Here is a 24,213-nt window from a genome sequence, read left to right as displayed (position 1 = left end):
AAATGGGATTCAAGGTAATTTTTCTTACCTGGACTAGAGGAAAGAACCGTGTCCTCAAAGTGTGGGCTGTGGACCACCTGCATCAGATGCTTACATGCAGATTCCAGGCCTGATTTGGAGCTGCTGAGCCAGACTTCCTGGTTAGTATCTGCCCTGCAGTGGGCTCTGATTGGAGTAGGGTGCTAAGGTGGGAGTATCAGGAAGGATTCCTGGAGGAAGGGCCGCAGTAGCAAAGTTTGGATGGGTAAAGGGAATTTGGTGGCCAGAAAAGGAGAAAGGGTGTTCTATGGCCTCCAGGGAGAGGCCACAAGCCTCCTGCTATGAGTATTCTTATTGATTGAGACAGGGTCTCACTCTGTTGCCCAGGTTGGAGTGCAGTAATGTGATCATAGCTCACTGCAGTTTTGAGCTCCTGGGCTCAAGTGATTCCTCCTGCCTTAGTCTCCCTAGTAGCTGGGACCACGAGTATGTGCCACCACACCTGGCTACTTTTTAAATTTTATCTTTCTTAGAGATTGGGTCTTACTATGTTACCCAGGCTGGTCTCTTACTCCTGGTCTTAAGTAATCCTCCTGCCTTGGCCTCCTAAAGTGCTGGGATCACAAGTGTGAGCCACTATGCCTAGCACTGTGAAACGTTGCAATGACAGCACCTGCTCCTTCCTGAACCGTGTCCCAAGCTTAGCATCACTGCTTCTTATTTAAATAAGTTTTTCCCCATTAAAAAAAAATGTGAATTCACTTTGTAAAACAATTTAGAAATCGCCTAGCAAAAAAGAGAAAAAGTTAAAACCACGTGATTCCTGTCCAGAGATAGCCATTGTTAACATTTTTCCTGTGAATCTAGTGTACATGTTGTCTTAAGTCCCGCCTTTTCTCACTTAGAAAGTTTTCTTACAGAAACTCTTATTTCTTGGAAGTGCAGGAATACTGTAAGAGTTCTGTCTCATATTATGAAGGGGATAGGATGTTTATTGGATGCCTGGTAGGTCACATTCCAGAACTTGTTAGTATTCAGCCTGCTGGTCTTGAAGGACACATCCCAACCTGACTTAGTGTACTAGTCAGGGTTCTCTAGAGGGAAGGACTAATAGGATAGATGTATGTATGAACGGGAGTTTATTAAGGAGTATTGACTCACATGATCACAAGGTGAAGTCCCACAATAGGCCGTCTGCAAGCTGAGGAGCCAGGAAGCCAGTCTGAATCCCAAAACCTCAAAAGTAGGGAGGCCGACAGTGCAGCCTTCAGTCTGTGGCTGAAGGCCTGAGATCCCCCTGGCAAACCGCTGGTGTAGGTCCAAGAGTCTAAAAGCTGAAGAACTTGGAGGCTGATGTTTGAGGGCAGGAAGCCTCCAGCACAGGAGAAAGATGAAGGCCAGAAGACTCAGGAAGTCAGCTCCTTCCATGTTCTTCTGCCTGCTTTCTTCTAGCCGCGCTGGCAGCTGCCCACCCAGATTGAGGATGGGTCTGCCTCTCCCAGTCCACTGACTCAACTGTTAATCTCCTTTGGCAACACCTTCACAGAAACATGCAGGATCAATATTTTGCATTCCTTCAATCCAAGTTGACACTCAGTATTCACCATCACACTCAGCATTTCTTTTCTCTTCAATCTGCTCATCTGCTGGATTTCTCAGGACTGGATGAAGACAGCATTCTTTTCAAAGCCCCCCAGTCATATTTAATTACTCCTATGCTCTCAATTCTGGGCACCCCCACCCGGTGCTCAGTGGGTATCCCCCGCCTGTTGTTCTTGGGAGCTCTCTGCCCTGGCTGTCTTCTCCCTCCTGCCCTCTGGCTTTCTCTGCACCCAGGATTGTTCCCCCTTCTCTCTCCTGCCGCTGTGGCGTGGCCTTTCTCTGTCTCCCCTTCGGCCCTGGTGCTGCCTTGCTTTGCAGCTGTTCATGGCTGCCCCAGGGCCTTTAGAGAACCAAGTGGTTTGGCCTTGAAGGCATTTTACAATCTGTTTCCAAGGCTCCTTCTCACTGCCACTACCCCTTCACACCACAGCCCACCTCCTGGTCCCTGCAGACACACGGCTCTCCCTCGTGGTAAACCAGCTGGGCATTCTTCCATGGCTGTCAGCCTCATCTCTTTCTCCAAAAAGTGTTGTCTATTTTTCAGCACTGAATCCAATTTCCCCTCCTTTTTTCCATTTCTTTCTTGTAGCGTCTTTCATCTCCATTTGTCAATTCACTTACTCCATTCATTCATTATCCTCCCCATTCTTGGTGGCTGCCATGTGCATCCGAGGCCTCTAGGGATAGAAATGAAGGACGTTGAGGAGCTGACACTCTGGCTGGGGACAACGCACCCTGGGTGCAGTCCTGGCTTTGTTAAGGACCACCTCTCTGACCACGGGAAAGTGACTTCAGTGTCAGATCTTCATCTGTGAGATGGGGAATGTTACTGCCCTCCTTAAAGTGGAATGCTAGGAGCCAGCGTAGCAGCGCATGTCACGGACTCAATGCTCGCATTTGGAGGAGGCTGCTGGCCTGCTGAGGTCTGAGAACCTCAACGTGTATGCCTATCCCAGACGTGTGTGCCTATTGTTTTGAGTTTCCTGGAATTTGGAGAAAGCTTCCTAGGCAGCAGCTCCAGGAGAACAGGGGCCTTATCCATTGCTTCATCTTCTTCAGAGGAAGGTGACTGTCACTTATAGGCATACCTTGATTGATTGTGCTTTGCCTTACTGGGCTTCACAGAGATCATGCATTTTCCAATTTGGAGGTTTGTGGCAATCCTATGTCGAACAAGTCTATTGATGCCGTTTTTTCAACCTCGTGTGCTCACTTTGTGTCTCTGTCACATTTTGGTAATTCTCGGATGGTTGTTTCTTTTTTTTTTTAAGATGGAGTCTCGCTCTATTGCCCAGGCTGGAGTGCAGTGATACAATCTCGGCTCACTGCAAGCTCCGCCTCCCGGGTTCACACCATTCTCCTGCCTCAGTCTCCCGAGTAGCTGGGACTACAGGCGCCCGCCACTACACCCGGCTAATTTTTTGTATTTTTAGTAGAGATGGGGTTTCACCTTGTTAGCCAGGATGATCTCGATATCCTGACCTCGCGATCCGCCCCACCTCGGCCTCCCAAAGTACTGGGATTACAGGCTAGAGCCACCGCACCCAGCCCCAATTCTTGGATTTTTCACACTTATTTATATCTGCTTTGATGATCTGTGATCGGTGATCTTTGATGTCACTTTTGTAAATGTTTGGAGGTGCCACAAATTGCATGTGTGTGAAACGGTGAACTTAACTGATAAATGCTGTGTGTGTTCTGACTCCAGAACACAGGGTTCCAGTGACCGGCCATTCTCTTGTCTCTCCCTCTCCTCAGGCCTCCCTGTTTCCTGAGACACAATAATACCACAATTAGGCCAATTAATAACCCTACAATGGCCTCTAAAGTGTTCAAGTGAAAGGAAGCCTTGCACATCTCTCCCTTTAAGTCAAAAGCTAGAAATGATTAAGCTTAGTGAGGAAGCCGCATCGAAAGCCTAGATAGGCTGAAAGCTAGGCCTCTTGTGCCAAACAGCCAAGTTGAGAATGTAAGGGAGAAGTTCTAGAAGGAAGTTAAACGTGCTACTCAGTGAACACAGGAATGATAAGAAAGTGAAACATCCTTATAGCTGATACAGAGGAAGTTTTCATGGTGTGGATAGAAGATCAAACCAGCCACAATATTAGCTGAAGCCTAATCCAGAGCAAAACCCTGTCTCTACTAAAAATACGAAAAATAGCTGGGTATGGTGGCGGGCGCCTCTAATCCCAACTACTTGGGAGGCTGAGACAAGAGAATTGCTTGAACCTGGGAGGTGGAGGTTGCAGTGAACCGAAATCGTGCCATTGCACTCCAGCCTGGGTGACAGAGCGAGACTCCGTCTCAAAAAAAAAAAACCAAAAAACAAAAAACAAAAACAAGGTCAGGCACGGTGGCTCATGCCTGTAATCCCAGCACTTTGGGAGGCTGAGGCGGGTGGATCACAAGGTCAGGAGATCGAGACCATCCTGACTAACACGGTGAAACCCCGTGCGGGTGGATCACAAGGTCAGGAGATCGAGACCATCCTGACTAACACGGTGAAACCCCATGCGGGTGGATCACAAGGTCAGGAGATCGAGACCATCCTGACTAACACGGTGAAACCCCATGTGGGTGGATCACAAGGTCAGGAGATCGAGACCATCCTGACTAACACGGTGAAACCCCGTCTCTACTAAAACTACAAAAAAATAGCTGAGCGTGGTCACACGCACCTGTAGTCCCAGCTACTTGGGAGGCTGAGGCAGGAGAATGAACCCAGGAGGCAGAGCTTGCAGTGAGCCAAGATTGCCCCACTGTGCTCCAGCCTGGGCAACAGAGCGAGACTCCATCTCAAAAATAAATAAATAAATAAATAAAAATAAAAGGAAAGAAAAGAAAAACCTTCCAGAAAGGATTCACCATTCTAGATGTCTTTAAAACATCTGTGATTCATGGGAGGAGGTAAAAACATCAACATTAACAGGAGTTTGGAAGAAGTTGATTCCAGCCCTTATGGATGACTCTGAAGGGTTCAAGGCTTCAGTGGAGCAAGTCACTGCAGATGTTGTGGAAATAGCAAGAGAACTAGAATTAGAAGTGGAGCCTGAGGATGTGACTGAATTGCTGCAATCTCATGATCAAATTTGAACAGATAAGGAGTTGCTTCTTACGGATGAGTAAAGAAAGTGATTTCTTGAGATGAGATGGAATCTACGCCTCGTGAAGAGGCTGTGAACATTGTTGAAATGACAACAGAGAATTTAGAGTAGTACACACATTTAGTTGATAAAGAAGTGGCAGGGTTTGAGAGGATTGACTCCAATTTTGAAAGCAGTTCTACTGTGGGAAAAATGCTGTGAAACAGCTTCATATGCTACAGAGAAACCTTTCATGAAAGAAAGAGTCGATCAATGCAGCCAACTTCATGGTGAGGTGAACCCAGCCCTCATTACCCACCACCCTGATCACTGAGCAGCCGTCAACATCGAGGCAAGACCCCCACAGCAGAAAGATGATTACCCGCAGGCTTAGATGAGTGTTAGCTTTTGTGTGTGTGTGTGTGTGTGTGTGTGTGTGTGAGATAGGGTCTTGCTCTGTCCCCCAGGCAGCAGTGTAGTGGTGTGATTATGGCTCACTGCAGCCTTGACCTCCTAGAATCAAGCAGCCCTCCCACCTCAGCCTCCCGAATAGCTGGAATTACAGGTGCATGCCACCATGCCCAGCTATTTTTCTTTTTTGTAGAAACAAGGTTTCACCATATTGCCTCGGCTTGTCTTGAACTCCTGGCCTCAAGCGATCCTCTTATCTCAGTCTCCCACAGTGCTGGGATTACAGGCATGAGCCATTGTGCCCAGCCTGTAACATATTTTAGCAATAAAGTATTTTCTCTCTCTCTTTTTCTTCCTTTCTCCCTTCCCTCCCTCCCTTTCTGCCTCCCCTCCTTTCTTTTTCTCTTTTTTTCCTTAAGAGACAGAATCTCTCTGTGTTACCCAGGCTGAACTGCAGTGGTGCATGCAGTCACAGCTCCCTGCAGCTTCAAATTCTTGGGCTCAAGCAGTTCTCCCAATTCATCCTCTCAAAGTGCTGAGATTACAGGCATGAGCCACTGTACCTGGCTCAATAAGGTATTTTTTAAACTAAGGTATGTACTTTTTTTTTTTTTAGATGCAATGCTGTTGCACACTTAATAGACTACGGTATGGTATAAACATAATTTATATGCACTGGGAAGATAATGTGTGACTCATTTTATTGTGATACTTACTTTAGTGTAGTCTGAAACCAAACCCCCAGTGTCTCCAAGAAATGCCCATAGTAGTTATTCAATAAATATTTTGGATTGATTAAGTCAATGATCCTTTCTTCTCCTGCATTCTAGAAGTGAGACATTTGGTTTTAAATCAGAGAAAATTCTCTGAACAGGGCATTGAGAATGCCAACATTATCAGAGAAGACTCGAACCAGGAACATCCACCAGGAAAACAAGAAAAAGTAGAAAAACACCCAAAGTCTTTGCAAGGTGAGTGGAGAAGGCCTTAGTGGATAAGCTGAGTGCAAGGCGATGGCAGGGAAAGCGGTCGTGTGGTGTGCTGGGGTGGTGCATCTGCATGGGCGTCCCTCCCATGTGTTGGCAGTGGAGGCGGGTGGGGCTCATCCTGCCACACAGCTGTACTGCTCTTGCTGCGTGGCTTACTTTTCATTGCTGATTCTGAGTTCTGCTCTTGTCCCCCAGGCTGGAGTACAATGGCACAATTTGGCTCACTGCAACCTCTGCCTCCTGGGTTCAAGTGATTCTCCTGCCTCAGCCTCCTGAGTAGCTGGGATTACAGGCACCCACCACCACACCCAGCTAATTTTTGTATTTTTAGTAGAGACCATTTAGTAGAGACCAGCCTCACCATGTTGGCCAGGCTGGTCTTGAACTCCTGACCTCAAGTGATCCACCTACCTCAGCCCCCAAAGTGCTGAGATTATAGGTGTGAGCAACTGCACCCAGTCCCAAAAACTTCTCTGACTGTGGAAGTTGTGTATGTGATTTTTAGAAAATTCAGTGAATAGATAAAAATATAAAACAAACAGGGAAAACAATTTCATCACAGGGAGCAATCTATGTAACATTGTAGTGTGGTGACTATGTCGTATTTCATCTTCTGGGCAGACTGCAATTTGCTAACCATTCCCTATGATTGGGAACTTGGGACTGTTTTCATTATTCTCTAATGTAAACAGGACTGAAATGGACCATTTAATAGATAATAGACTTTCTTCTTTTTCTCTGTGGGCTGTTATGTAAGGAACTGGAGGTCTCCTCTTGACTCCATTTATCCAAATAATCAAATATTAGTCTATGTTTATTCATTTACTCACTTATTAACAACAAACTTTTTGACTGAGTGCTTCCCACATCCCAGGCCTTCTGCGTACAGACTGACATTACAGAAATGGGTCGGGGCCCTCATTTCTTAGTGAACTAGCATGTAACAAAAAGCTTAGAAATATTTTCTACTGTTTTCAGGTTCTCACCAAGCAGAGCCCGAAAATTCTTCCAAGAACAGTGAGGAATATGAGAAGTCCCTCAAAACAGATGATTCTTCCACGGTTCAGTAAGGATTGAACGATATTTTGGGTGGTGGGAATGGAGCTCCTCTTGTGCTAGCCCTACTATGAGTCGTGGTAGGTTTTTTAGTAAATCCAGTTAAATTGGAGCTCATGCAATCCAGGCTAAATTAAGGGAACAGAGAAAGGGCAGCTTGTGTTTATGAGTACATGTTGCACATCAAACTTTCTGCATGCATTATTTTATCTCATTTGATCCTCATAATAACTACACAAGGTGACTGAGTAATTAAATGATTTACACAAAGTGATAAACCAGAATTCCTGGTTAAGCCAGAATTGCAACCCACAGCTTCAGACTCCTGAGTCTCCAACCATCCTGCATGAGGTCAGTTGCTCTTAGGGCCTCTGGTAGCCTGAGAAGGCTCTGGAGAAGGAGACTCCTTGGATGCTATGGGGACCAGGGAGAGAATGGAAGACCAGCTGGTGGTTTTGGGAAATGGAATGAGAAGAACCAAGAGAACATGTCTTTAAACAATTTTGATTTTTTTAAAAATTGTTTTTGTATGGAATATATAGATTATTTTGGGAAGAATTGACATTTTTACATTGTTAAGGTATCTCATCCATGATCATGGTATATCCTTTCATTCAATTCATACCCTCCCTTATGTCCTTTAATGGAGTTCATTTGTTCTGCCTATACATGTTGTGGATAATTCCTATAAGTGAATTCTTAGATGTTTTATAGTTTGGGTTATTTTTATAAAAATATATTATTTTCCATTATATTTTTGAGTTGGTTAGTACCTTGAATGCAGACCAAGTGTGTCAGCATTACTGGGAATTTGGTAGAAATGGAGAATTTCAGGCCTGCCCCTGGTTTACTGAACCAGAGTCTTCATTTTATTTGACAGAATCCCTAGGTAACTCACAGGCACATTGAAAACTGAGAAGCACTGGGTTAGAGGAATGCACTATAAGGTTTTCAAAAAATCTGCTCTCCTTTGGTCCATCAGTAAATAGATTCTCAGATCTGGCCCCTGATTTTTTTTCACCTTCATTCATTTTTCTCTTTGTGAATTTTCTAGATGGAGTGTTTCAAGAACACCAACCATTTCTTTGGCAGGAGCAAGCATGATGGAGATCAAAGAATTGATTGAGAGTGAATCACTTAGCAGCTTAACAAACATATTAGACAGACAAAGGTCTCAAAGTAAGTTAGGATAGGATTTGGGAATTTTATAGTATAACTAGACTTGGAAGAATTATGAAATATTTTAAATTCAGGATATGCCAATGAGATTCTTTCATATTTGACGAAATGTTTCTCAAAAGTAAAAGAGTACTGTATACATTTTCAACTTACGCATCCCATCCTCACCATCCATTCATCCATCCATCCCCATCCATCCATTCATCCATCTGTCCATCCCCATCTATCTATCCATCCATCTCTATTCATCCATCCATTCATTCATCCATCCCCATCCATTCATCAGTCTACCCACCCATTCCATTTATTCATCCATCCATCCATCCATTCATCCATCCATCCATCCATTTCCATCCATCCATCCATCCATCCATCTCTATCCATCCATCCATTTGTTCCATTTCTTCTCATGTCATTTACTCACCCTCATCATCCATTCCATTCCACCAATATTTTTGACCCACGGTGTTGTGCATATGGGGGACATGAAAATCTCTAATATCTAATGGAGACTTTCAAATAAAGAATTACAATTCTATGTGATAGATGTTGTGGTAGGGGTAGGTATGCGGTATGTTGGGGAAGCATAAAAGAATCATGTTTATGTAAAAACTCTCCTGGAAAGATAAAGTATTTACTCTTTTTCTTTTCTTTTTTTTTTTGAGACAGAGTCTCACTCTGTCGCCCAGTATCGGCTCACTACAAGCTCCGCCTCCTGGGTTCACGTCATTCTCCTGCCTCAGCCTCCCGCGTAGCTGGGACTACAGGCGGCTGCCACCACGTTCGGCTAACTTTTTTTTGTATTTTTAGTAGAGACGGGGTTTCAGCGTGTTAGCCAGGATGACATTGATCTTCCGAAATTGTGATCTGCCCACCTCAGCCTCCCAAAGTGCTGGGATTACAGGTATGAGCCACCGCGGCCGGCCTTCTTTTCTTTTTTTTGAGAGGGAGCCCGGCTCTATTGCCCAGGCTGGAGTGCAATGGTGCAATCTTGGCTCACTGCAACCTCTGCCTCCTGGCTTCAAGCAATTCTCCGGCCTCAGCCTCCTGAGTAGCTGGGATTACAGGCATCCACCACCACACCCAGCTAATTTTTTTTTTTTTTTTTTTTTTTTTTTTTGAGACGGAGTCTCGCTCTGTCGCCCAGGCTGGAGTGCAGTGGCCGGATCTCAGCTCACTGCAAGCTCCGCCTCCCGGGTTCACGCCATTCTCCTGCCTCAGCCTCCCAATTAGCTGGGACTACAGGCGCCCCTCACCTTGCCCAGCTAGTTTTTTTGTATTTTTTAGTAGAGACGGGGTTTCACCGTGTTAGCCAGGATGGTCTTGATCTCCTGACCTTGTGATCCGCCCGTCTCCGCCTCCCAAAGTGCTGGGATTACAGGCTTGAGCCACCGCGCCCGGCCTAATTTTTGTATTTTTAGTAGAGATGGGGTTTCACCAAGTTGGTCAGACTGGTCTCGAATTCCTGATCTCAAATGATCCGCCTGCCTCAGCTTCCCAAAGTGTTGGGATTACAAGCGTGAGCCACTGCGCCCGGCCCAGTATTTACTCTTATGGTGGAATGAAGAACACAGCATCCCATGTCATGGGACCCGCTCATGCAGAAGCATGTAATGTTATTCACATACTGTCAAGAGATCTGAACCCTCAGAAGCCACTAAATCGACTTCCTCATTCTCAGCCTAGATCCCCTCACCAGTTTCTCATTAAGAAGTTGTGTTTCCAGTGTGAGGTGGGAAAATCTAGAGCCAGTGGGTATACTGCTGCCTCCTGGGATGGGCCATTTCACGTCCTTTTAGCTGTCATTGCTACAGATCATTTCCTCATCTCTCAAACAGTTAATCTGTTGTTTGCTGACACTGGCCTGGTTCTAGTGCAACAGTCGAAGGCTGCAGAGGGAAGTGACTGCTTGAGCCAGGCTCTCTGCTGGGTGCTGGAGATACAGTTGAAGAAAACTCATTCCTATTCTTACGGTCCACAAAGACTGAGTCACACTTTCACATGTGAACGCCTCTCAACTCCTGACTTTTTTCTTTTCCAGATTAAAAGTGTCACTCTTTCTAAAAATGTGCTTTAAGCATTCAATGAGGTTTTTAAACCATTCTTTTATTTTGAAATAAAGATTGGAAAGTTCACACAAAAATGCAACAACTACGTATTCACAATTTAGGTGTTAGCATTTTGCCATGTGTTATGGGTGGACCGTCCTGCATGCACACAGTCCCCCTGCCTGGGATCTGAGTTGTCTCCAATTTCTTGTTCCAGCACTGCCATGATGAGTGTTTGGGCACACATGTGAGTCCAGGGCATTGGCCCAGTGGGACCCCTGGGGCACAGGCTGTGAGCCTTGACCCCATTGCTAGATGCTGCTAGTTTACTGTCCAGGCAGCATCTCTCTCTCTCTCTCTTTTTTTTTTTTCTTTTGAGACAGAGTTTTGCTCTTGTTGCCTAGGCTGGAGTGCAATGGCGTGATCTCAGCTCACGACAACCTCCACCTCCCAGGTTCAAGCAATTCTCCTACCTCAGCCTCCCAAGTAGCTGGGATTATAGGCATGTGCCACCACGCCTGGCTAATTTTGTATTTTTAGTAGAGATGGGGTTTCTCCATGTTGGCCAGACTGGTCTTGAACTCCCAACCTCAGGTGATCCACCCGCCTCAGCTTCCCAAAGTGCTGGGATTACAGACGTGAGCCACTGGGCCTGACCTCAGGCAGCATCTCTTTACCCCACTGCTCGCAGTCCTAAGGACTGCTGTTCTCTGCTGCTCTGCACAGACATGGTTTAGTTCCTGACTCCTGGTGAGGCTGAGCAGCATTGCATAGGCTTATTTGGTCACACTCTTCTATGATTTTCCTATTCATATCTTTGCTTATTTTTTTGTTAGTTTAAAAAAATTGTCTTATGATCTGCTAGCTTTGTGTTTACATCTGGATAATTGTGCATTGCCAGTTATATGCATGATAACCCTCACAGACAGGGGTATGTAACTTATCCTTTGACTAGATTCATGGTATCTTGTTTTGTACACCAATTATTTAAATATTCCTCTCCAGTTTATACTTTCAGGAATGTTAAAGAAATCCTTCCTAGCTGGGTATGGTAGTGCACGCCTGTAGTCCAAGCTACTTGCAAGGCTGAGGGGGATCATCACTTGAGCCCAGAGTTCATGGCCAGCTTTGGCAACATAGTGAAACACCATCTCTCTCTCTCTCTCTCTTTTTTTTTTTTTTCCCAAAGACTGAGTTTCTCTCTTGTAGCCCAGGCTTGAGTACAGTGGCACGATCTGGGCTCACTGCTACCTCTGCCTCCCAGGTTCAAGTGATTCTCCTGACTCAGCCTCCCAAGTAGTTGGGATTACAGGTGCCTGCCACCATACCTGGCTAATTTTTTATTTTTAGTAAAGATGGGGTTTCACCATGTTGGCCAGGCTGGTCTCAAAATCCTGATCTCAGGTGATCCACTTGCTTCAGCCTCCCAAAGTGCCGGATTCACCATGTTGGCCAGGCTGGTCTCAAAATCCTGACCTCAAGTGATCCACTTGCCTCAGCCTCCCAAAGTGCCGGATTTACAGGAGTGAGCCACCGCACCCGGGCGAAACATCATCTCTTAAAAAAAAGAAAAAAGAGGCTGGGTGCATTGGCTCAAGCCTGTAATCCCAGCACTTTGGGAGGCCAAGGCAGATGGATCATCTGAGGTCAGGAGTTCGAGAGTAGCCTGGCCAACATGGTTGAAACCGTATCTCTACTAAAAATAAAAAATTAGCTGGGCGTGGTAGCACATGCCTGTGGTCCTAGCTACTCAGGAGCCTGAGGCAGGAGAATCGCTTGAACCCGGGAGGCAGAGGTTGCAATGAGCCTCGATTGCACCGTTGCACTCCAGCCTGGGCAGCAGAGTGAAACTCCGTCTCAAAAAAAAAAAAAGAAAAGAAAAGAAAAGAAAGAAATCCTTCTTCTTCCAGATGTCAGTATAGTCTCCTAGATACTCTTCTGATGATTTTGAAGTTTTTGTTTTATACTCTTAGTCTGTAATTCATTTTGTATATGCCATGAAATAGTTCAGTAACTTAATTTGCTCCCCTATGGATAGTCAATATAACTTACCCACTGATTTGAAATGCCACTTCTGGCATCTGTTGGGTTCCCCTATGTGTTTGGGTCTGTTCCTGGGCTTTCTCGTCTGTCCCATTAGTCTTGATGACCATAGATTTATATGTGTTCTCATCTCCTTTTCCTTCTGGTCTGAGCTTGGCACTGAGCTGAATGTTTTATGTAGCGTTGCTAATTTCCTCTTTTCAGTGCCCTAGAAGGCAGGTGCTGTTGCCCTCATATAACAGGTGAGGTTACTGAGGCTCAGACTGTGGGCTTTTGTTTAAGAGCAGGGTCTCTTAAAAAAGCCCACCCTCCACCCTGTGCTGAGATTAAGAGCTGACTGGAGGGAGCCTTGAGTGTGTTATGGCATCATTTTCATGGTGACTTTAGTCCTCTTCTGCCTGTGTTCTCAGTTAGCAGAGGCGGGGAATGAGAGACCCTTATCTTATTACTACATATAACTGGCAACGGGCCTGCCATCTATATTTAGCCACCACTTCTGGTTGCTGGGAAGAGGCAGTTACACAAAGAACAACCCCTGCCTTCTAGGAGCTTCCGGAACCTTCCCAAATCTCTGTAGCATGTTCAGGTCCACATGTGGCAGCTCAGATACAGTCTCCTCTTAATGCTTATCTCCTTTATTTGATTTCACAGTTAAAGGAAAAGATTCAGAGGGAAGAAAGAAAATCCAGAGGAGACATAAGAAGCCCCCTGCAGAAGAAGAGGCACACCCCACGCTGACAGGCCTAAGGAAGCAGAGCGCTTTCTCCATCCAACTGGCCGTCATGCCTCTCCTTGCCGGTACCCACTCCTTGCCCTGTTCCCAGCAGCTCCAGCTTGCCAGAATGGCCATAAGCGGATGCTCCTAATGACAGCCCTGCTGTGTGCCACCTCATTTCATCCTCACAGCCACCTCAGGAAACTCAGGGGAATTGGCTCCATAGTACAGGGGGAAACGAAGACCCAGAGAGGGTAGCTACATTGCCTGAGATCACATAGCTAGGAAATGTGAAGTCTGGATTTGAACCCAGCTCTATTTGATTCCAAACTCCAAGGAAGCCTATGGGAATATTAAATGTCATCATTGTGTTTGCTAAGAAGATGCTGCTTTTAATAAATGCTTTCCTACAGATTTTTACAAAAACATCTAGTAAAAGGAATGAGGAAAGGGAACCCTGACTGAGCCCCTCTGGGTGCAGGCACCTCCCGTGTGACACATCACTTCTCAGACCAAATTCTGAGCCACTCAGCCAACCTGTGGTGTGGTGGTGGCTGTGCTGGTTACCATTGTTACCATTTTTTTCAGTGAGGAAAAGAACTCAAAGAGGTTAAGTAACTTTCCTAAGGCCGCACAGCTCAGTGGCCAAACAGGGTTTTAATTCTTTTGCTTTATAAGATCTACCACAATTTATGAACTAGATTTTACACATATTGGCAAATCTTAACTAAATATTATATCAATATGTTTTGATGATGGAAATCTCAGCATATATTTTGGTAAAATTATATTGCTTTGTTCCAAAAAAGAGTCATATGGGGTGAGCTCCCCCTCTTTTTTTTCTTTTTAGAGAAAGTTCAGACTTTGTTCATTTTTTTGGCCATTACGTGTCTTGTGCGCCCTCTCCTGGCTACTCTGCAGAAGCGCGTGCGTTGGTCTTTTCTGAACTGGGACCAGTGTTCATAGAGGAGGGGGCAAAACCCCCATAAGTCAGAGCCGCCAGTTCACTTACACAGGTGCCAGTCATCATCCTCCTCATGCGCTTTTGGGTTGGTGTCAATTCATTGTGAGAAAGTGCTATTAACTTTTCAGTTTGCACTTTTTTTTTTTTTTGAGATAGGGTCTTGCTCTCTCACCCAGGCTGGAGTGTGACACAATCATAGCTCACTGCAGCCTGAAGCAAGCCTCCTGCCTCTGTTGCCCGCATAGCTGAGACTACAGGTGCACACTACCGCACCTGGCTATTATTATTATTATTATTATTATTATTTTGTATTTTCTGTAGAGACAAGGTCTTGCTATGTTGTCCAGGCTGGTCTCAAACTCCTGGACACAAGTAATCCTTCTGCCTTAGGCTCTCAACATTCTAGAATTACAGGTGTGAGCTGCCGCATGTGGCAGTTTGCAGTTTTAAATGACTTTTTGAAAATCATACTTCACCTACAGCTAGTCCTTCCTGACCACCTTCACTTTCTCGTAGCATCAGAACCTTCTTGAGAAGCAACAGTGCCAGAGAGTAAACTTACAGAGCGTCTTCCCCCGCCCCATTCTCCAGCCTGACGCTCCAGCATACCTGTTGCACACAGTGACTTTGAGCGAACGCCTTTGCTAGCTGCTTCCTCCGTCCTAGGGGAGTGTACCATGGGACCTGCCCCACTTTGGATTTTACTGTGAGAGGAAAGAGAAGTTCAACTGTCTTGGCCTGCCTGGCGTGACTGTTTCCAGCAGAATGAAGCCAGGACATGGTCTCCTCTCTCTCTTTTTTTTTTTTTTTTTGAGATGGAGTCTTGCTCTCTCACCCAGGCTGGAGTGCAGTGGTGTGATCTCGGCTCACTACAACCTCTGCCCCCCAGGTTTAAGCAATTCTCTTGCCTCAACCTCCAGAGTAGCTGGGATTACAGGCACATGCCACCACACCAGGCTAATTTTTGTATTTTTAGTAGAGATGGGGTTTCACCATGTTGGCCAGGCTGGTCTTGAACTCCTGACCTCATGATCCGCCCGCCTCAGCCTCCCAAAGTGCAAGGATTACAGGCGTAAGCTACCGCGCCTGACCTAGCCTCCCCTCTCTTTAACCTGTACCGTCATGGCTGTACAATGCAGGGGTTCATATGTAAGAGCTTTGGTGACAAAAACACTTTGATCATGGCTTAGTCACTTACCAGCAAGTTGCCTGCTTTCTCTGAGTCTCACTTTCCTCCTCTGTGAAATGGGGGTGATCACTCCTACCTCAGAGCGTAGTTTTAAGGATCACAGGAGGTGATGTGTGTAAACTGCTTAGCACAGTCCAGAGGGTGCTGGTGTGGAGGCAGCAGCTGCCTCCCGAGGCCGTGTGTGTGGGCCGCTCCATTATACTCTGACACAGCCTATGGTCATCAACAGAGCACGAGTCGGCTCAGCAGGCCAGTTGTATGTCTGGTTTTGCCAGAAAATAATAGCATAAGATTATTTATTGTAAACCCAGCATAATTATTTTTGGTAATCATCTTCAATTTCAAATTAGGCCATAGATCATGTATACCTTATTAGTAAATATTGGTTGGCTACTAACCTAGTAAGATTCTAGAAAGATTCAGTGTCTGGGAGTGAACTCTTATTTTAAAAGGATAGTATTGCATAGCGGAGGGGCCCCACTTAGCCCCGCAGAACTGGTTTGGATGCTGGTTCCACAACATATTGGCTAAGAGACCTTGGATGATCGCGTCAGAACTCTGGGCCTCAGTTTCCCCATCTGTAATGTGGCGATGACAGCAGCCAGACAAGGTTAAGGATGAAATGACATTAGCGCATGTTGGGACTGGCTGTAGCAGGAGCACAAACATTCCCTTGCACTGTTCCACTCTTACTCGACCAGGGCTCTTAACTCAGGGGACTTGTGTCTGCTAGGGACATTTGGCAGCGTGTGGAGGCATTTTGGTTGTCACGACTGAGAGTGGGATGCCACTGGCATCTAGTAAGATACTGTTAAACATGCCACAATGTATAGGACTGTCCCCTGAGCAAAGAATGGCCTGCCCCAACTGTTGGCACTATGGAGGCTGTGAGCCCCCAGCCTGGAATTCTATTCTGGTACATGTCTCACTGACTCTGATGGTTTGAGCACTTTTTAAAATTTTTATTTTTGCACTGGGGATTCCTTCTACCTTGAGTAGTCTTTTTTTTTTTTTGAGATGGAGTTTCACTCTTGTTGCCCAGGCTGGAGTGCAATGGTATGATCTCAGCTCACTGCAACCTCCGTCTCCCGGATTCAAGCAATTCTCCTGCCTCAGCCTCCCAAGTAGCTGGGATTTCAGGCATGCGCTACCATGTCTGGCTGATTTTGTATTTTTAGTAGAGACAGGGTTTCTCCATTTTGGTCAGGCTGGTCTCGAACTCCTGACCTCAAGTGATCCGCCCCCCCCTTGGCTTCCCAAAGTGCTGGGATTATAGGCGTGAGCCACCGCGCCTGGCCCAGAATGCTTTTTCTATAAAAGGGATCCATGTATTTCACCAGTCAGAGATGTACTAGGTAGGGAAAAAACAAAATAAAAAAAAAAACCCTCAAGTTTTGGAGGCAGGATTGACCTGGGTTTGAATCCCAGATCTGACTCTTTGTCATGTGATAAGCTAGAGTCTCCGAGGCTCAATTTCATCTGCAAAATGGGGATAGATACATCCTTCCTTGGGGTTAAAAGATTAAGAAAGATGATGTATGAGATGGTGCTCAAAAAGATCAGTCTATTCCTTTCAACATGCCTGTAAATGTATTTCTAGGGCATGTAAAAGCCACGTCACTCACATTCAGAAAGAGTAGGCGCTTCTAAAACAAGTCACGGGCCAGGTGTGCTCAGCCTGGGCGACAGAGCGAGACTCCTCCTCAAAAACAAAAAAAAAAGAAAAAGAAAAAAGAAAAAGTATTCTGACAGCTACCTATATGCCTTGCAATGGCTCCATTCACCCACCCTTTTCATGAGGCGCACTAGTGGAAAACCATCCTGGTGGGAGGTGTGCATGCTTGTATTTGGCTCAGATGTGCCAGTTGTGTTCTACATCAATATCTGTATTTTCCTCATCAGATCACAACAAGTGAAGCAACCCACTGAGTACCAAATGTACACACTGGCATGATATGTCCTTGATGGGAGAACTGCCCGGAGCCCTCCATCTAATAGCCTTCCTGCAGCAATGGCCAGGCTCTCTGCTGACCCATACAGGAGCCCATAGCCATATGAGGGTACTGGGCATTTGGAATGTGGCTTGTGTGGAGAAGGAAGTGCATTTTATATTTTATTTAATTTTAATTATTTACAATTCAAGTAGCTACCTATGGCCCATAGCTACCATAGTGGATAGCACAACAGGTCTAGAACGCTGGTTCTCAAGTTACCTGGAGAGCTATTAAACCTCCCATTGTGGAGGCCACACCCCAGACCAATGAAATCAGACTGTCTGGGAGTGGCACCCACACGTAGGTGTTCCTGTTGTGTCCCAGATGATTCAGGAAATGCTTGTATTACTTATTAACAGATGTCATCAAGATTAAGTCACACACATTCAATTCTAGAGAATTTACAGGACCTCAGTTTGAGAAACTAGCACAGAAACATGCTGCCCATGGGTGTTTCCCGATTCTTTATTTTTTTAATTAAAGTTTTCCCTTTTGGGTTGTGATTTTATCATTGGCTCATCTCAGGTTGCTTGATCCTTCTGTGCTTGTCTCGGGGCTGTCATGAGGAAAGGTCTAATGCTGGGTGTATTTCCCCCCAGGATGGCAAACTGTCATGAGTCGTGGCAGTGAGAAGTCTGCCAACATTTTAGATTGCCTTTTGACTTTAAAAACAGAAGTTCCAATCATGACTGAGGAGCAAAAGCAGGATTTAAATCCCCTGACCATAAAGATCAAGTGTGCTTCCTGCCTTCCATCACAGCCTGTGCCCATTCAGGAACTAGAGGTAAGAATGAGCTGGACGCATGGAGTTTAGAGCTCCTCCCCTTCTACCCACCTGCCCGTCATATGCCATCACTAGTCCTCCCGATGGCCCCAAATGAGAAATGTGGTTATCACCTGCATTTTACTATTTAGGATCCCACAGTGAGATACAAAAGAGATGGGGTTCCTGGGATTAGGTGTGACCAATCCTGAGGTCTCTTACTACGCTGCAGGTGCTCTTCAAATGCAGGTCGTGAGCCTCCCTTCAGGAGCCCCCAGGCTTCGCTGTTCCCGTGGCAGTTACCAGCAGGATGCTCGCTCATTGTTAACCAACCAGGTTCAGTACTGCTGTTTATTCTGTGAGTTCTTTGTTCCCTCTCCTGGTTGAATTCCTGTCTCCTGAATTCTCTCCCTTTATTTGCTGTCTGGTTTTGCTGGAGTGCATCCTCTAGTAGCTTCTCGAGGAAAGGTCAATGGGAGATTTATTTTTGAGATCTCATATGTCTGCAGATATATTTTTTCTACCTTTTTTTATCCTTACACATGACTGGTAGTTTGGATGTGTATAGAATTCTAGGCTAAAAATCATTTGCCTTCAGAGTTTTGAAGGCATTGTTCTATCATCTTTTATTTTCATACAAGTTGAACCTTTGTATTTGACCTGTTTTTTGTTTCTCCAAGTGCTCATAAAATCTTTTTTGTCTCCTTTTTTATTTTATTTATTTATTTGAGGCAGAATTTCACTCTTGTTGCCCAGGCTGGAGTGCAAGGGCACAATCTCAGCTCACTGCAACCTCCGCCTCCTGGGTTCAAGCAATTCTTCTGCCTCAACCTCCTGAGTAGCTGGGATTACAGGCATGCACCACCACGCCCGGCTAATTTTGTATTTTTAGTAGAGACAGGGTTTCTCCATGTTGGTCAATCTGGTCTCGAACTCCCGACCTCAGGTGATCCACCCGCCTTGGCCTCCCAAAGTGTTGGGATTACAGGCGTCAGCCACTGCGCCCAGCCTTGTCTCCTTTAAAAAAAAATTTTTTTTTGAGACAGGGTCTCACTCCACTGCCCTCTCTGGAGTGCAGTGGTGCAATCATAGCTTACTGCAGCCTCAACCTCCTGAGCTCAGGTGATCCTCCTGCCCCAGCCTCCCTAGTAGCTGAGACTGCAGGTGCACACCACCACACCCAGCTAATTTTTGTATTTTTTGTAGAGACAGGGTTTTGCCATGTTGCCCAGGCTGGTCCTGAACTCCTGGGATCAAGTGATCCTCCTGCCTTAGCCTCCCAAAGTGCTAGGATTACAGGTGTGAGACACAGTACCAGCCCTTTTTGTCTTCTGAAACTGCTTAATTGTGTGTCTTAGTGTGAGTATGTCCATGTACATATGTCATACTTTTACTTTAAAATATAGATTCACAGAAAGTTGCAAAGACAGTACAGAGAGGTCCCATGTATCCTTTACCCAATTTCCTCAGTAATTAGGTGTTTCATAACTATAGCACAATATCAAAATCAGCACATTGACATTGGTCTAATGTGTATATAGGTCTGTGCCATTTTATTGTACATGTATGTAACTGTCACAGCACTTGAGATGTAGAAATAATCTATTGTCACAAAGATCTCCTTCACGCTACCCTTTTATAGTCACAACAACCCCCTAATACCCAGCATCCCTAACCACTAATTTGCTCTCTATCTCTATACTTTTGTCAATTTGAAAATGTTATTGTTAAGGATTGAATTGTGTCCCCCCCAAAAAATTGTATGTTGAACTCCTAACGCCCAGTATCTCAGAATGTGGTCTTATTTGGAAAGATGGTCTTTGCAGAGGTGATCAAGTTGAAATGAGGTCATTAGGGTATCCTTATGAAAAGGGGGAAAGTGGACCCAGAGACAGACACACATAGAGGGAAGACTATGCAAAGTGACACACGGAGAACGCCACGTGGAAAGTGGATGCTGCCACATGCCAGGGGACATCTGGGGCCACCAGAAGCTGGAAGAGGCAAGGAAGGACCTTCTCGAGCACCTTCCGAGGAAACGTGGCCCTGCCAACAGCTTAATTTCTGACTTCTAGCCCTTAGAACAGGGAGACAATAAATTTCTGTCATTCTAAGCCCCCCCAGTTTATGGCGCTTCGTAGGAAACTGGCGTGGTTATATAAATGAAAACATCCAGCATGTGACCTTTTGAGACTGGCCTTCTCCCCCACTCCAGCGTAATGCCCTTGCATGTAGTTTGGTCATGTTTCTTTTTTTACTCTGCCTTTTAATTGACATATTTAGACCATTATATTTAGAGTAAATGTTGATATATTAGAGCTTAAGTCTACCATTTTAATTTTTGTTTTCTGTCTGTTCCTTCTGTTTTTTTGTTTCTCATGGTTTTTTTTTTTTTTTTTTTTTTTTTTTTTTTTTTTTTTTGAGACGGAGTCTCGCTCTGGCGCCCAGGCTGGAGTGCAGTGGCCGGATCTCAGCTCACTGCAAGCTCCGCCTCCCGGGTTCCCGCCATTCTCCTGCCTCAGCCTCCCGAGTAGCTGGGACTACAGGCGCCCGCCAGGTCGCCCGGCTAGTTTTTTGTATTTTTAGTAGAGACGGGGTTTCACCATGTTAGCCAGGATGGTCTCGATCTCCTGACCTCGTGATCCGCCCGTCTCGGCCTCCCAAAGTGCTGGGATTACAGGCTTGAGCCACCGCGCCCGGCCGTTTCTCATGGTTTTTATTCCTGCTTTCTTGTGGGTTACTTGACCAATTCTTAGAATTCCATTTTGATTTATCTGTAGTATTTTTGAATTTATATCTCTTGGTATAGATTTTTAGTGGCACTCTGGGTATTATATTATGCATACATAACTTTTCACAATCTATTGGTATCAATATTTCACCAGTTTGAGTGAAATATAGAAACTTAACCTCCCTTCAAACCCCTTTAGTTTTCCTAAATATTTCCTCTACATAGATTGATAACCACATGAGATGATGTTATACTTTTTGCTTCAACTGTCAAACATAACCTAGAAAACTCAAGGGTTGAAGGGAAGTGTATATGTTTACCTGCGGTTCTACTTATTTCATTATCCTTTCTTCCTTTTTAATGTTGCAAGACTTCTTCTTTTGTCATTTCCTTTCTGTTTCAAGAACTTCCTTTAGCCTTTCTTGTAGGATAAATCTGCTGAAAACAAATTCTTTTAGTTGTTCTTTGACTCAGGGTGTTTTTATTTTTCCTTCATTCTGGAAGTATAGTTTCACTGGATATAGAATTGGTATAGAATGGGGTTGATTTTTTTTTTTTCTTTTGAGACAGAGTCTGGCTCTGTCACCCAGGCTGGAGTGCAGTGGCGTGATATTGACCCACTGCAACCTCCGCCTCCCTGGTTCAAGTGATTCTCCTGCCTCAGCCTCCTGAGTAGCTGGGATTATAGGCACACACTACCATGCCTGGCTAAGTTTTGTATTTTTAGTAGAGATGGGATTTCACCATGTCAGCCAGGCTAGTCTTAAACTCCTGACCTCAGGTGATCCATGTACCTCAGCCTCCCAAAGTGCTGGGGTTACAGGTGTGAGCCACTGCACCTGGCCGGATTTTTTTTTTTAACACTTGAAAAATGTTATACCACTTTCTTCTTACCACTACAGTTTCTGATGGGAAATCTGCTGTCATTCAAATTGCTTTTATTCCCTATAGGTAAGATGGCATTTAGCTCTTGCAGCTTTCAAGATTTTCTTTCTCTGCCATTAATTTACAGAAGTTTGACTATGACATGTCTTGGTGTGGATTTCTTTGTGTTTCTCCTATTTGGGGTTCTCTCAGCTCTTTGAATCTATAGGCTTATGTATTTTGCCAATTTTGAGAAAATTTTAGTCATTATTTATTGGAATACTTTTCAGCACCACCTTTTGTCTCCTTTCCTCCTGAAACTCCAATGACATTTTGTTTTAGTCCCACAGGGTCCTGAAGTTCTGATTTTGGTTTTTGTGTCTTTTTTCCACTGTGTTGTTCAGATTGGGTAATTTCTTTTTTTCTTTTTGTCTTGAGACGGAGTCTTCATCTGTCGCCCAGGCTGGAGTGCAGTGGCACAATCTCAGCTCACTGCAAGCTCTGCCTTCCAGGTTCACGCCATTCTCCTGCCTCAGCCTCCAGAGTAGCTGGGACTACAGGCGCCCGCCACCATGCCCGGCTAATTTTTTTGTATTTTCAGTAGAGATGGGGTTTCACCATGTTAGCCAGGATGGTCTTGATCTCCTGACCTCATGATCCACTTGCCTTGGCCTCTCAAAGTGCTGGGATTACAGGCATAAGCCACTGTGCCCAGCCCAGATTGGGTAATTTCTATAGTTTTATCTTCAGGTTTACAGATTCTTTCCTCTGTACATTCCATCCTGCTGTTGAATCCATTGAGTTTTTAATTGCAGTTATTGTATTTTTCAGTTCTAAGATTTCCATTTATTTTTTGTTTGTTTATTTGTTTGTTTTTGAGTTGGAGTCTCACTCTGTCACCCAGTGCAATGGTGCCATCTTGGCCCACTGCAACCTCCGCCTCCCGGGTTCAAGCAGTTCTCTGCCTCAGCCTCCCAAGTAGCTGGGATTACAGGCACTCGTCAACATGCCTGGCTAATTTTTGTATTTTTAGTAGATAACGGGGTTTCACTATCTTGGCCAGGCTGGTCTTGATCTCCTGACCTCGCGATCCACCCACCTTGGCCTCCCAAAGTGCTGGGTTTACAGGTGTGAGCCACCGCACCCAGCCTGTTTACTTTCTTTTTAAGAGATGGGGTCTTATCTTGTTCTGTCACCCAGGCTGGAGTACAATGGCACTGTCATGGTTCACTGCAGACTTGAACTCCTGAGCTCAAGTGACCCTGCCACTTCAGCCTCCTGAGCAGCTGGGACTAAAGGCATGCACCACCACACCTTGGTTATTCTTTATATCTCCTGTTTCTTTGCTGAGAAACTATTTTTTTCATTTGTTTCAAGCGTGTTCATTACTGCTTCAAATTCCTTGTCACATAATTCCAAGATCTGTGTCATCTCAAGTTTTTTCATTGGTTCATTGGTTTTTCCCATTCAAGTTGATTTTTCTGGTATGACAAGTGATTTTTTAAAAATTGTATCTTGGAATATATTGAGTATTACATCATGAGACTGGATCTTATTTAAATCTTATGTTTAAGCTGGGCGCTGGAGAATCACTTGAGCCCAGGAGTTTAAGACCAGCCTGGGCAACACACTGTGACCCCTTCTTAATATTTTTTTTTTAACTAGCTGGATGTGGTGGCATACACCTGTAGTCCAGCTATTCAGGAGGCTGGGGTGGGAGGATGGCTTGAGCCTGGGAGGCTGAGGCTGCAGTGAGCTATGATTGCACCATTGCACTCCAGCCTGGATGACAGAGACCCTGTCTTTCAAAAAAAAAGAAGAAGAAGAAGAAGAAGAAGAAGAGGAGGAGGAGGAGGAGGAGGAGGAGGAGGAGGAGGAGGAGGAGGAAGAGGAAGAAGGAGAAGGGGAGAAGAAAAGAAAGAAAGAAAAAAATTGTATGTGTAGCAGGCCTTCTCCAACACCAAATTGCCTGTGTAGCAGGCCTGTGGAAGGGAAGATGAGAGAGATACCATCTCAATACTGCCACATGAGACTCCAGGTTCCCCACTTGGTCACTGTACCCTGTGGGTAGGGATATCTTGTTACTGCTCTTGTGGACTTCACTGACCCATGATGGGAGGCTTCATTTCCATTGAGTGTTGGGGAAAGTCCTGGCTCCCCACCAGGTCTTTTCTGACACCACCCCAGTGAGGCAAGGAGCACCGAGTTAAAGTCAGTGAGGGTAGAAGTCCAGGCTTCCCATGCAGCCTTTGTTTCTGGGGTGGGGCATGATTTTTTCCATGGTGTGTCTGGAGTAAGGAAGTTATTTGCCTGAAAGTTTCCTGTTCTGCTGGATTGTTCCTTTTTTGGTCTTTGATCTGGAGAGAGCAGACTTTTCTTGGGGATTTTTCTGCCTACTCTCACTGGTATTTCTGGATACTACCTTCTCCAGCACCCAGTCCAGCATATATGAGGCACATAGAAGACCCAGGGTCCCATGTTCCCTTAACACCTTTTCTGTACTTTTCAAAGTCTTTGTATGTTTTTTTATATACAACCTGCAGAGTTTTAAAGCTGTACTCAGTAGAACTAGAAGTGTGTCTGTTCCATCTTGATCCAGAACA

At 45.1% G+C, this 24,213-nt stretch overlaps 1 protein-coding gene across 2 annotated transcripts in view; it reads left to right on the top strand.

Moving 5' to 3' along the window:
• KIAA1257 (KIAA1257 ortholog) overlaps positions 1–24,213 on the top strand; it is an 86,040-nt gene that overhangs the window by 17,168 nt on the left and 44,659 nt on the right. For both annotated transcript variants that reach the window (XM_010354648.2, XM_030942710.1), the window contains 5 exons: positions 5,906–6,046; positions 7,043–7,130; positions 8,175–8,299; positions 13,042–13,188; positions 17,852–18,036. In XM_010354648.2, the coding sequence (XP_010352950.2) occupies positions 5,906–6,046; positions 7,043–7,130; positions 8,175–8,299; positions 13,042–13,188; positions 17,852–18,036 (686 nt within the window). The remainder of the gene's footprint in view (positions 1–5,905; positions 6,047–7,042; positions 7,131–8,174; positions 8,300–13,041; positions 13,189–17,851; positions 18,037–24,213) is intronic.

The sequence above is a fragment of the Rhinopithecus roxellana genome, chromosome 1 (genome assembly GCF_007565055.1).
Source record: "Rhinopithecus roxellana isolate Shanxi Qingling chromosome 1, ASM756505v1, whole genome shotgun sequence".
Classification (NCBI taxonomy): Eukaryota; Metazoa; Chordata; class Mammalia; order Primates; family Cercopithecidae; genus Rhinopithecus; species Rhinopithecus roxellana.
Note: the sequence above shows the minus strand (reverse complement) of the source record. Positions and strands in the feature narration are given on the sequence as shown.